The sequence below is a fragment of the Protopterus annectens genome, chromosome 1.part0 (assembly GCF_019279795.1).
Source record: "Protopterus annectens isolate FY-2018-M chromosome 1.part0, PAN1.0, whole genome shotgun sequence".
Lineage (NCBI taxonomy): Eukaryota > Metazoa > Chordata > Ceratodontiformes > Protopteridae > Protopterus > Protopterus annectens.
Window position 1 is genome coordinate 846,602,949 of NC_056725.1, and position 14,612 is coordinate 846,617,560.

The 14,612-nt window shown below is 41.3% G+C and overlaps 2 protein-coding genes across 2 annotated transcripts in view; one reads left to right on the forward strand and one right to left on the reverse strand.

Moving 5' to 3' along the window:
- Window positions 1–4,176, reverse strand: part of KPNA5 (karyopherin subunit alpha 5) — a 710,535-nt gene extending 706,359 nt beyond the window's left edge. The window contains exon 1 of the mRNA XM_044063660.1: window positions 4,026–4,176. Coding sequence (XP_043919595.1) covers window positions 4,026–4,035 — 10 coding nt within the window. The 5' untranslated portion in view covers window positions 4,036–4,176. The remainder of the gene's footprint in view (window positions 1–4,025) is intronic.
- An 83-nt stretch (window positions 4,177–4,259) lies between these two features.
- Window positions 4,260–14,612, forward strand: part of ZUP1 (zinc finger containing ubiquitin peptidase 1) — a gene marked incomplete in the record, with an annotated part of 497,787 nt that continues 487,434 nt past the window's right edge. The window contains 1 exon segment of the mRNA XM_044063659.1: window positions 4,260–4,340.

Sequence of the window (14,612 nt, forward strand, 5' to 3'; positions counted from 1 at the left end):
CCATATCTCTGGAACCAAAATATCCATATCTCTGGAACCATAGTGGTTATGCAAGTAGTATGAATGGCAAACTCTTCGACAAAAAACTATTTTTATAGTACTAGTATTTTTTTTTTTAGGTTCTACATCTTAAACAGAATTTTAAGTCACAGCAACTATTACATTTGTAATATTTTACATACAGCTTACAATATCTTAGCATCTACTCAAGTTACACACATACTGTCACAGCACCATTTTATTCATCTGGCTGAGAGATTTCATATGAGGCTAAGGAGTTCTGAGTTACTCGACTGTTGAGATATTTAGAAAAATGGGAAAATATCTAAATTAATATAACAAAAACAGTTACTATATCTCTTTACCTGCACTAGACAGAGGTCAAAATTACTGCAATTGAGTTTGCTACTGTGTAAGCTTTAAGATGAAATCTTTTAAAACATTGTACATAGCATGGTTTTGGAATTATTGATGCAAATATGAATAAGCAATATTTAACGCCTAGATGCACAGTAGAGGGTACCTGCAGATGCACCTGGAGGAGTCATTCGGATGTAATGAGTCAAGACAACTGAACTGGTTAGAATTATCCAATTACTTATCCTACTCCCAAATGGTCATGACACAGGCACTTCTCTACATACCAGAGAAGTCCCTTGCACTCCACAACATGCACCTGGGGCCATCATCTTTAACAAGGGAACGTGCTAGCTAACTGAAGAGATCTGGTGAATGGCCTTCCCCACCAGAGGAACAAGATGAAAGAAGACAGCTAGAAACCTTGCAAAGTTCATTTGCTCAGCAGAGATAATACAATACATTATAATAAACATTAGTCCTATAGATATTTATGATGGCACTCTAGCCCCAGATCAATAAAAAGTGCCCATGATTATAGCCCCAGATCAATAAAAAGTGCCCATGATTTTTTATATATATATATATATATATATATATATATATATATATATATATATATATATATATACACACACACACACACACACATACATATATATACACATATATATACACATATATATAAAAAAAACATATGTAATAGATAGATATATATACTTGTATACAAATAAAAATACACACAAACCAATGCATAAAGATACACATGCGTGCTCACATTCACACACTACGAAAAGATGTGCATATACACACACAACTTGTATAAAAATACATGTACATACACATATATACAGACAACATAATCTGTTCACATATTAACACAGAAAAACATATACACATGCCACACTACACATCATAATGCAAATATGTACACATTTTACACACACAAATCATATAATGTATACATATACATTCATATATAGCACACATGCACGCAAACAAGTATTGCTAAACCAGCCTTAAATATCAGGGTAAGTAAAGGATAGAGCCTAGGATACATGTTTGGAGAAGTCTGATTGAAGACAGATTCCTGCCTGAAGGTGGTGGTGACAAGGTTTAGGTCCCTAGAGCGTGTAGCTCGAAGGGAATGGGATTTCTTTAGGTGTAGCATGTCCAACAGCTCTGGGTTTGACATAGCTTTATAGGTTAGGCAGAGATCACCTTGGAGTAGGTGCTATGCTATGGAGTAAAGCTGGAGTTTAAGACAGTCAGTGTAGGGCATCTCTGAGGCCAGTAATCCTCTTTGTGAGGTACTTCTGTGGCCTTTCCTGTTGCTGCAGATGTCTTGTAAGGTACATTCCAAAAGGGGCGTACTCTACAATGGGTCTGAGTGTCAAGTAGAGGGGAACAATTACCTCTTTTTTCCCCCGATGAGAAACCTTTTGTGATGGTGTGCCACACAGGACTTCCTGACTACTGTGGCGATGTGAGTATCAAAGGATAGACTACTGTCAGTCGTGTTACAGGGGCTTTGTGGAGAATAAGGCTGCAGCCGTTTCTGGAGAAATGAACTGCAACCTGTCTGAACCGGCTTTATCTTGTGTATAGTTTGTACAAGTTGTACACTTTTTGAAGTATATCCTTGCATGTTTGTTTAAAGATGCAGAGTAAATAAAAGACTGATGAACTGTTTCTTAAATTTTACCAAGGTAAAGTGCCCACTGGGTACTGCTACATTTGTTTTTACTTGAGAAATCTTGCAGAGAAAAGATTTCTAATCTTATCAACTGTGAAGCGATTCATTTCTTGAGCAATTCTGAACTCTGTCATTTAACAGTAAAGCTTTACCTGCAACTAAAATCTACATAATCTGCAGACTGCATGCAGGAAAAAATGGCAAGAACTATTACAACAAAACATGTGTATAGTCAAATACTGAAAGTGCTTGCAGAAGTGGAGGAATGTGCATGCTGCTGAATGCAGACGCTGTCAAAACAAATGCAATCAAATCTGGGTAAGAGAAATGTGCATTTTGTTTGTTTTGGTATGGATGGGAGTATCTATGTTGTGAGCAATTGCTTACAGGTTATGCTTAGAATTAAGGCTACATAAAGGGACATATTAAATGTCTGCATTCTAAGAGTAAAGTGAGACTTTGGTAACAGGGTAGATTTAGAGGTGTACAAGTGTGCTGGTGTATGTGGTAGGCACTTTAACATCCAATATACTAGTGTGAAAAGTGTTTCTTCTAAATTAATGTATAATTTTGGGGGCAATAACAAGGTTGGGAATAGTGGAAGCCATCCCTGCACCAACTTACTAATGCAGGCCAACCCTAACCCTATTCAGGGTGATTAGGTCTGGAGTGAGTGGTAGCAGGTTTTGAACAAGCAGAGAATGAAACAGTTTTGTTTAATTTTTTTTTCACTTTATTATTCCAGCAGTTTCGGTAGGGGTGTTTCAAATCACCAATATTAAATTACTGTCTATGCAAGCATTAGTGCATTTAAATTTACACACACACACACACACACACACACACACACACACACACACACACACACACACACACACACACACATTAGCTTGAATAATTCATTTAGATCCCTCAGTTTCCTAAATGTCAATTCATATTTTCACCAAGCATCCTAGTGACACAGTGGCAAATTCAGCAAACCAGTCAGCATCCCTTTTATTTTTATAAGGCTACTAAATTATTCGACAAATAACCTGTAACTAAGTAGGTATATTGGGGAAAAAAAAGTTGCCTTAGCCACAGTTTTCTTCCAGTCACATGTTAGTGCATGTCATTATATGCCTCAGTACTCGATTACATGCCTCTTCTACTCAGCTATAACATTTTAACAGGGCTGTAGTTAACACAGAGTAACAGGGATCAACAACAAACAAAACAACTTAGTATTAAAACATCCTGAATTATCCAACGTTCCAGAAATAAATGCATCCAGTTCTAACAAATGAGAACAGAAAATATCCACAGGGCAGTTCAATTCTTAACTCTGTTTCTACACTACATACTCGGGATACTCCCAAAGTCAGCCCTTCAACTTGCCAAAATAAAAACACTACACACGCTTTAAGTTTTTCTAGCAAGAAAATTGTCAGTGATTTACACACATAAATCTTACAATGCCCATCTCTATCAATATAGAACAAAGACGACTGTAGTAAGATACCTCCAGTCTGCATAAACTTACAGACCCAAAATTACTATACAGCCCCTCCCATTTGCCCAGGCCTATAGGTACTACATAATGGAAGAATGCCCAACACAACATTTAATTACTTTCCTCAGTACCCATTACAACAGAATGTAAGCCCAGGTGAATAAAGTTCTAAGCACGTTTTAAAAGTTTACATCACTGACCCCTTAAAAATCACCGATTCTGTCCTCCAATAAAAGTCAAAACCAAACACCATATACAGCTCGGCAAATACCTTACAGATAAAAACATGCATGTATTGCAAATTTTACTTATAAAAAATCACATCATTTACATCCATAACACTCCTTAATAAAACTAGAAAAATTAGTTAACCTGAAATAATTCACTACCCAAAAATACTGTACAAAGATTTTTTACTAATTCTCACATTTTGCATCCCATAAGACTATTGCAAGCAGAATACGGCTTTAAAACACTAACCTGAATCCATGTTTATTAGCCCTCGCGAAGTATTTAACTTTATTCTGTATTTAACTAGCAACTCCCAAACCTGAAGTAGCTAAACGTAAGCTTTTACAGAGTTCACAAACACCGTCAATTTCAAAGCTCCAAGCTCACAGGCCCTCTACTCCCAGTAGACCACGTGACGCGATGAAACGGATGCAGCACCGCGTAATGCTGTCAAAGTAAGCACCGCCCTTTTTTAGGAGGGGTGAACTTAGAAAACGAAACCGGACGGTATGGAGTCTGTTTTCATTTTGTGTATTGTGGATGCTCTGGTTTTCTTATAAACAGGTAATAGCAATGCATTGCTTATTTTTCGGTGGAGAGTCGAGAAAACTGAAGTAAAGTATAGAATTTGAGAAGGGTTACTTGCATTACAGTTATGTTATTAAGATAATCGATGGAGCTTGTGTGTGGTGATCTGTTGCTTGGCTTGTTGAAAATGAGTTATGTTACTCAGTATCTGTGTTATCGTTTGTATAGGTTCGTAGGTAAGTACTAGGGTAGTTGTTTTTGTGGGCCATTTTAAGCATAGCCACGTTTACTTTTTGCGCTCGAAATAACCCAATTTATTTTTATAGACTGGCCTTACCTATTCCATTGTCTATAATTTTGTGTTATCCACTAATGATAGTAACTGAGATCGGTCATATCTTTGGGGTGTATTGTCGATGTGGTAGTTCTCTGGGGTAGATGATTTTTCAAAGGGTACAGTAGTGTATTTTTTTTTTCATTTATTTTCAGACCATGTTTTTAACACCTGTTTATTTATGACAAACCTTCCTGTAAAATGGCTAAGTCATTTCTAGATTCAATGATTGCTCCTAATTTGCAAGCATCTGCAATCTTAGTCAGCCAGAAGAATTTAATATTGGCTTTTACTTCAGAAAAGTAGATGCCAAACAGGAGGGTCCCAGCACAGAACCCTAGGGACTCCACTGATGACTGGTCTCTTTGTGGATGTATCTTCTCCTTTTTTCATTATCTCCATCCTTTCTGTGAGCCAGTTGACAAACCAGGGGGTGACAAAGGGGTTTATGTAACATTTCTACTATGCCTGAGTGGGGGAATTGTGCCAAAAGTTTTGGCCATGTCCTGTTATGTAGTGTGTACTGTTTTACCTTCATCTATTGCTTTGGTGAGCTTTAAAAAAATACACCAAGTTGAATAACCTGCCTTTGACATATCCAAACTGAAATGGGTCTACTGTTTGGAGCTTCCCTGTGTCCTGATTGATTAATTCCATGATAAATCTTTCCATGACTGTTTATATCAGCCTGATAGATATACATACATTGCTATTATTAGTAATGTTGTTATATTACTGTAGGAGATGATTTACAGTAGGTGACAATTTCTTTTAGGGGCATTGCTGGATCCAAGGCACATTTTGTACTGGTTCCACTGATTTTATAACTGAAATTGAAGGATGCTTCCTCTTTCTTTCCTACAACTGACAATAGAGATGTCTTCAGCTTCAGAAACAGTGCTGGCGTTATCTCTGATATACATTTTTATTAGGCATTCATGAATTGGTGGTCCTCCAAATTGCATGCAGATGTGCATGTATTCCCATCTGTAGGCTCTTGCTCTGTCCTGTATTACTTGTGCTGTTCTGCTCCCCTAAGTAACTCAGTAGGGGCTGGCTGCTGCTCCCTTGTGACCCTGCTTTGGATTAAGCGGGTAATCCGAGAATGAATGAATGGTGCTAACTTACAGTAATGGGTAAAATGAGTAGACCTAGCAGGTAGTTGTTTGAAAACTGAGTTGGGCAAGCCCATTACAAGGGACATGTCATGGATGCATTGGTTTTGACAGGTATTTTCTTTCAGTTGTACTCTTTTTTTTTTTTTTTTTTTTTTGCCACTACTTCATGGTTGACTATACATATATTCATTCTATTATTGCATATGAATTCCTTGTCTAAAAGGAAAAAAAATAACATTAATCTTTCTTGCTGTAAGTATATTCAAATTCTATATGCTTGTCATTGCTACCTTTTTAGAAATTCTTTATTCATTTGTATTTTGCAGTTTGCCATGAGATATTTTAAAAGCTTGTCATTTCACTCATTCAGACTGTTTGTACACACTTGTTAGTGTCCCCCTGGCACAGGGTGCAATGTTCTGTTACTGTTCGGTGAACTTTTGTGCCCTAACAACAAAGGGGTCTCATGGACTGAACAGTTATTCCAGAAGGGATCTTTCTAGCTTGCATCAATGATGTAATACCACCTTGATAGTCCATATGTTTTTCTCTTGGAATCAGTCTTCACTTTTAAGTCACTAGCAACAGGGAGGAGCTCACTTTTGTCTGCAATGAGTCCCCTCTGCAGTTTTCATAGCTGTTTCAGTATTCATCCGTTACTGTCTCTGACAGAGCTCTTCATTATTTTAAATCTTGTGCAACAGTTATTCTGCATGACAATTTTAGATGATCTTGTGCAACAGCTATTCTGCATAACAATTTTAGATGCAGTGAGTTCTATCATTACATTTAATTCTGAGTGCAGTGTTGTAATCCTAAATTGCCATCTTTTTGGATGAGGTGGTTAACCAATTTACATTATGTGATTTGATTGTATGTTGGGTAGATGACAAATATTCTGCATCAGTTATTAAAGGGAGCAGAAGTAAAATCCCTTTATTGCATTATCACAAGGTACACACACTGTCTATTTATACTGCTCAAAAAGAAAGATTTCCCAGATAATTATACAAAGATATATACCTATGTACTTTGGAAGAGTAACAATGAAATCTGTGGCTATACAATCACAAAGAACTGTAAAAAATAATGAAAATGATGCTAGAAAATTCATTGTATATGAATGACAAATGAAAATTTCAACGAGAGGAAAAAAGGTGCAACTGGAACATGATGTGTGATGCCTCTGCACTAACACAGTAATCAAGGAGCCTCAATCCTCACCACTGACAACAGCTAGGGGACGTACACAGTGGGAGGATGACAAGTACACACACAGTAAAGTGCAATTTCCCTTAAGAGCACACCGAGATCACAGTCAGTCTGGGGCTGCGGCTGGTTTCTCCCGATCCCCAATAAGACTCCCCACTGGCACATCTATAGGTTAAGATCTCAGCTGAGGGGCCAATCCAAGACCTCCACCACCCTGTCTGTCCAACCAGTGCTTTGTGTCCCTGCCCAAGTAGCTGACACACACACTTTGAGATTTGATTTATATACAAACACATACCCACATCTGGGGAAGGCTGACACAGGTTTACTAGCTATGCCCACTTCTGCCCAGACTATAAGATAGTTATCACTTCCACCAACCCCTACTTATTAGCTACTATAAGGGCCTTACAAATAGTGTCCAATCCTACTATGTAATATTGCTAATAATCCAAATGGTAGTTTTGACCAAGCACCAGGCTATTGAGTGGCCTGTACAGTGTCACCAAATACATAAGTCAGTATTTTAAGAGTTTAAGTATGTGTTACAAATATCAGCCACAAAGATAGGTTTAAATATTTAATAGTAAAAGAACAATGCAATACTAAGTCAATCAACACAGTTACTCCAGAGTTCAAAATAACAGGAAGTATTTTAAAACAACATTGCAGGACAGTCCTAAATAAATACAGAAAACATCTAAACTAATCTTTACTATATTCCTGTCTGTACCCAAAAGAGGTACTATGCCCTAAGTCTAACAGACAGGCGAGTGCAGATATTGATGATGAGTAGATGTTCTTGCTAGGTCCAAGACAAAGTACAAAATGCATAGTCTCTCTCTGAGAGAGTTCTTAAATCAGTATCACATTGTACTGCTGGGTTAGCCTGGATGACATCACATTTTGTCACCTGACTTCAGTTCCCAGGCTAAACCAGAAAATAATAGGATTTAATATCTCTTTGTTAAAATACATATCTCTCAGATGTTTGTCAGCTTTTGGAAGTCATAAAGCAAGAAAAATAGCCAAGGATTCAAAAGATGACCACAAAGCCTTCTTTAGCTATTTTAAGAATCTAAGTGGCAACTCGCAGATATGCACTGAACTAGTGCAAAATAGCACAAAATATACTGAACCTACTGATATTGCCAACATCCTGGCAGATAGATTCAGTGCAAACTTCACCCCCTCTCACCTCCAAAAGGGCCCACAACAATACCGGAAAAGTGTAGTGTGCCAAAAGTCACAGACACACAGGTGAAAACAGCCCTTTCAAAAGCCAAAAGCACAGTGTCAGTGGGACCAGATGGTGTCCCAGGCTGCGTCTTGCACGAACTACAGAACAAACTAACCCCCCCACCTAAACATGCTGTTCAACCTTAGCTTCTCCACAGGCTACATGCCCATAGAATGGCGCACAGCAACGGTTATTCCTCTCCACAAAGGAGGGGCCACAACTGACCCTTGTAACTATCGCCCCATAAGCCTGACTAGCCTAATCTGCAAGGCTGTGGAGCGCATCATCATGGAGCTCATTAACAAAGACATTGGGAACCTCCAAACACTTGACCCGACCCAGTTTGGCTTTAAGGGCAGATCATGCCTACTAAATCTGGTTGACTTCTTCGAGACAGTCAGCAAGGCCATAGACGAGGGAAAGGTGGTTCACACAGCCTACCTTGACCTCGCCAAGGCGTTCGACACCATTCCCCACTCTGGTATTACAGAAAAACTCACCAGCCTGAACATAAACCACTACGTCACGAGATGGGTTGCCAACTGGCTTACAGACAGAACTCACACGGTAAGAATAGCAGGCTCCAGGTCCGACTCTAAACCAATCACAAGTGGTGTCCCGCAAGGCTCGGTCCTGGGACCCCTACTGTTCGGTATATACTTCTCAGAAGTACAGGCAAACACAGGAGGACTATGGCTAACCAAGTTCGCTGATGACTGCAAACTGGGAGCCATAATTCACTCTCCGACTGACACGGACAAAAAGGGCCTTACTGAGATGGACACCTGGTGTCAAAGTCATGGTCTCAAGCTAAATGCCAAAAAATGCATAGTAATCCCCTTTGGGAAAAACAAAACACCCATGAATTACCACATAGGTGGCAGCCCCCTTAACACAGAAGAGGTAATAAGAGATCTGGGGACTCGGGTAGATAGTAATCTCTCCTTTGACAATCATATTGCCAAAGAAGTTAGGAAATCCTTCTATGTGGTCCATCTAATTACTAAAGGGTTCGCATCTAGAAATAAAGAGGTTATAGTGCCCCTCTACGCGTCACTCATTAGACCCATCATAGAGTACAAAGCCCCATTTGGGATGTACCTCACAAGACACTTCCAGCAGCTGGAAAGACCACAAAAGTACCTCACTAAGAGGATTACTGGCCTCAAACATATGTCCTGTGCAGCCCGACTGAAAAAACTCCTGCTGTACTCAGTGGCATATCGCTTACTCAGAGGTGATCTCTGCCTGACTTACAAAGCCATGACCAACTCAGAATTGATGGACATGCTCCACCTAAAGAAATCCAAGTCACTGTGAGCCACTCGCTCTAGTGAGCTAAACCTCGCCACAACAATAAATAGAACATGCTGGAGGGATAGATTCCTGTCACAGACTCCCCGTGCTTTAGAACAAAATTCCAAATTACATCAGGCAGAGCCCCTCACTAACACTCTTCAAGAGAAACCTTGATGAGTGGATGGGTAACAGAAAATACACCGTGGGATCACTTCATTGGTTCTGCTTGACAGAGGATCAATTAATTAATCAATTGGGCGGCGAAAGCCGACACACTCTGGCTAAGCTTATAAATGCTCTCTGGCAGATAGCCTGGTACCTACCTATGAACCTAATAAGACACTTTACATTTTAAACTTAGTAATTACTTTTCTTTCAAGACAATAGAAAAACTTCTAGCTGTAGACATTGGGTCTGCTTCTGTATTGAAACTGAGAGATAACATGTCTTGTTTATGGCCCACCTATAAAGTAACTTAACATTAACTATTCTTAAGTTTTGCAAGATAATCGTCTATGTTCCAGCAGTGTATGCTGTGGTTACATTCTTGAAGCTCAGTACATAGCATACAGTTCTGTATAAGTCATATTAATATTCACAAATGACATAAAATTATTTACAAAATTCCAGATAGCTGGGCTGTCAGCATGACACCCCCCCCCCCCCGAAAACTCAAGGTAGTTTTTCAAATGACCGTTGAGAAACATTGCTTGAGAGGGTTAAGTGTATCTGGGAATATATTACCCCATTCCCTGTCTTGAGAGCCCATCTGTGTTGGCATTGCTAACCCCACTGCGGTGCTGCACTGTCATATCATATGATTGCAACCCTAGGCTCCACTTTAGTAATTGGCATTTTGCTGGCTGTCTCGATGTAGCCATGTTAAGGGATTGTGGTCTGTAACTCCAGTGAATTTCCTTCCATACAGATAAGGCTGAAGTTTCTGCAGTGCCCACACTATGGCTAGGCATTCCTTTTCTACAGCTGCATAGCATTCCTCCCTGAGTTGGAGCCTAAAACTGAAATGTACCGCTGAGTGGTCTTCTTCCTCCAAGGAAAGCTGGCTAAGTACAGCCTCCACGCCATGGTTTGAAGCATCCACCTGCACAACAAATTCTTTGCTGTAATCTGGACTGGCTAACACAGGGGGCCCTCCCAAAGCTCGTTCAAGCTTCTGGAATGCCTGTTCACATACTGGGGTCCATGCTACATTATCTGGCCTGTTTTTACTCATCAGGTCTGTGAGGGGAGCACCTATGGTACTATAATTGGGGACAAACTTTAAGTACCCCACTGTTCCTAAGAATGCCCTCACCTGCTTTTTGGTAACAGAGGCAGGCCTTGCCTGAATGGCTTCCACTTTGGCAGGTTCTGGCCTGATCTTACCACTCCCCACTCTGTCCCAGGTAGGAGGCCTCTGCCATACCTACCTGACATTTGCTGGACTTAATGGTCAACCCTACCATCTGTAGTCTGCCCAGCACCTCCCTGACATTCTGAAGGTGCTCTTGCCAGGAATGGCTGTAGATTGCAATATCATATAGATAAGCAAGGGCAGAATCTCCTGCTAGCATACAATCTGCCAGCCTCTGGAAAGTGGCTGGGGCATTTTCATCCCAAAGGGCATCTTCATGAACTCATACAAGCCAAAAGGAGTCACAAAAGCTGATCCCTCTCTAGCTCTGGGAGTTAAGGGCATCTGCCAGTAACCCTTGGTAAGATCAAGTGGTGGTAAGATACTTAGCCCCACCCATCTGCTCTAGGGCTTCATCTGTCCTAGCCATGGGGTAAGCATCCAACTGAATGTGACTATTTAGTTTCCTGTAATCCACACAGAACCCGATACTGACCTCCTTCTCTGGTACCAGCACCACTGGTGAGACCCAGGGACTGCTGGACTCCTGAGTTAACCCTATTTCCAACATTTCCTGTATCTCCTCCATCAGAGTTTGTTTGACTCTCAGGCACCCTATAAGAGGCCTGCTTAATAGGCCTTTGGGGTCCTGTATCCACATAGTGTTGTACCAGGTGGTTGCACCCTGGTTTCCCAGTGAACATGCCCCCAACCTCCTGTAACACTGCTCAGATTTCTTGAACCTGGATAGGGGATAGCTGATGGGACATTGCTACTCCTTGCACTGAGGTGTCAGTCCAAGCCTCACTGAGGAGATCAGTCACCAGATCCCCCTCAGACTCCTCCTGCCATCCACTGCAAATACTAAGCACTAAGGCCTCCCTATCATGGTAAGGTTTCATCATGTTAACATGGTACAGTTTGTGCCCCTGCCTCCTACCTGGCAGTTCTACCATGCTATCATGTAGTTAACATCACTGACCTTTCTTACTACCTTGTAGGGTCCCTCCCAGGCTGTATGTAGCTTGTTGTGTATGACAGGAATGAGAACCATTACCTGCTCCCCTGCAGCATACTCTCTAGCTCGAGCAGTCCTGTCACACCAGACCTTTTTCTGCTGTTGGGCTTCTGCCAGGTTCTTCTGTGCCAAGCCCTTGAGTTCCCTGATCCTTGTCCTGAAGTTTGGGACATATGCCACAACATACTCATTGTCAGATTCACACTTGCCCTCCCACTCATCTCGAATAAATTCTAGAGTTCCCCTCACTCTATGATCATACAACTCAAAGGGTTAAAAACCTGTGGATTGCTGGGGAACCTTTCTGTAAGCAAACAGATGGGGCAAATATTTGTCCAGACCCTTTTAAACTGGTCTGCAAATGCCTGTAGCATGAACTTGAGTGTAGAGTTTAACTCTTCAAGAAGACATTTAGTCTGGGGATGGTAGGGGTGGTGTTTAGGTGCTTCACCCCACAGTACTTCTACATACAAGCCAGCAGGTCTGACATGAAAATGGCACCTCTGTCAATCAGTATTTATTTTGGAAAACCTACCCTGCTGAAAATTTCTAACAAAGCATTTGCCACCTTTTTTGCCTCACTGGAGGACAGAGCCACTGCCTCAGCATATCTGGTAGCATAATCTACTACTGCTATGATATACTTTTTCCCTGTGGAAATGTGGGTACTCAGAAGCCCCACAATATCCATAGCAACCCTCTGAAATGGCTCCTCAATCACAAACAAAGGCATCAAAGGAGCTTTCACCTTGTCTCCGGCCTTGCTTATCCTTTGGCACTGCTCACAGGTCCTGTAAGTACCCTGTTACATGTCTGGAAATCCCAGGCCAGTAGAAGTTCTGCATAATAACATTTCTTTGTACATTTTATGCCCATATGAACTGCAAATGGAATATCATGAGCTATGGCTAGAGGTGCCAGATGGTAGGCTCTGGGCACTACCAACTGCTGTATTCTCTCACCCTGTAGCCCTCCCTCAGGGGTCCACTCTCTCTCTACAGTAACAGTCTGTCCCAGTATACAGATTCACCTTTCCCTTGAGAATCTGGTGCCTCACTAGCTACCTCCTTCAGGCCATGTAATGTATGTTCTGAAAGCTGAGATGGTCTCAGCCCTCTCTTTTTAACCATTCCCAGCTCCCCTTCTCCAGGAAGTATGGTATTCTCTGACAGCAGTGCCTCACCGTCAGCCTGGGTACTACTTTTCACCTCTGCCCTTGCAGTCACTCTGTCCAAGGGAACATCAGTGCCCACAAGTAGCTGTGGATCACCTTCAGTTTCACTGTTACAGGGTAGCTCCCTCCGTGAAGTAACCACTTCACTGGTCCTGGCTGCAAGTGTGTGGTCTGTCTGGGTCTCCCCCTGGCTACCAGACCCACATGCTTGTCTTCAAGCCTGACTGCATGTAACTGCAGGCACACAGTACTGCATTATTAAAATCATTCCCTATCAGGATATCTACAGGGATATTCTCAAACACACCTACTTGCTGGCTTCTTTTTCCACCCTCCCAGTCAATGTGAACCCTAGCCAAAGGTGTTTGGAATGGGGTCCTTCCTAAAGCTCTGACTGAAGTAGACTGCCCAAGCAAGTAGTGCTCCTCTGTAACCATTGCAATCTTCCCAATAGTTGGGTCAGAGGCTGTGTCTCTCTTAGCAGTTGCCTCTTTCCCATCCACTAGGATAGGATATAACCTCTTGTGGTAGTTTGGTACTCTTGTTGTCTCTTGACAACTTACTGCTGGCCTTTTTGCCATTCCCACTTACTGGCCCTCCCATCTTTTGTTCCCCACCTTGCCTCCATGGACATCTGTATGCTACATGGCCCCACTGGTTCCATTTACAACATTTAACCCTTGGTCCTGGATGTGTACCTGGACTAGTGGCTTCCCCTGCTACTGGCAGACTCGGTTGGGGCAGTCTGGGATGCCCACCATTGGTTCCTTAGACCCTTGATCAGCACTGGGTGTCACTTTCCTGTGCAGTGATGCCTTGCTTGCTAGGTATAGTTTTCCCTTCTTTCACACCTCGTCTACAGTATTGTATTGTCTATCAGCTAACCAGATTCTCATGTCCTCAGACAAAGTGCTAAGGGCTTATTCCCTCACCAAAAGGTCTACCAGCCCTTCAGAAGTGGTGACTTGACAGCCACTCATCCACCTATGAAAATAAGTGCTTGGTTCAGCAACATATTCGCACACACTTTCATCTGCCTTTTTTTTCTACAAACCTCAGGTGTTATTTTAAAACATTCTAAAAGAGAGTTCTTTACAATGTTATAATTTAAGGAATCAGTATCAGACAATTTAGAAATGGCAGTTAGTGTTACCATGGAGTTAAGGGGGTCAGGAAACGTACCCAGAGTCCTTGGTCAACATTGTATTGTTTACATACCCTCTCAAACATATGAATAAAACTATCAAAATGTAAATTCTAGAAGAAATTTACTGACCTTTGTTGCTTCTAGGATTCGGTTACTCCCTTCCCCATTGCCTCCATGAGTCTAGCGAAGAGTCAGCATCTCCTTTTCATTTTGTCTCTGTCTCTTCTTCTCCTAAGCCTCTAGACATCTCAGTTTTTCTTTTTACTCAGCCTCAAGACATCTCAGTTTCTCATTTTCCTCAGCCTCTAGATGTCTCGGTATCTCTGCTGCTTCTGTTTCCAAACATTTGGCCTCCAGCTCAAGTCTCTTTAACTCCAGACAGATTTTTAAGTCCTATGTGGAAAGGTTGAGT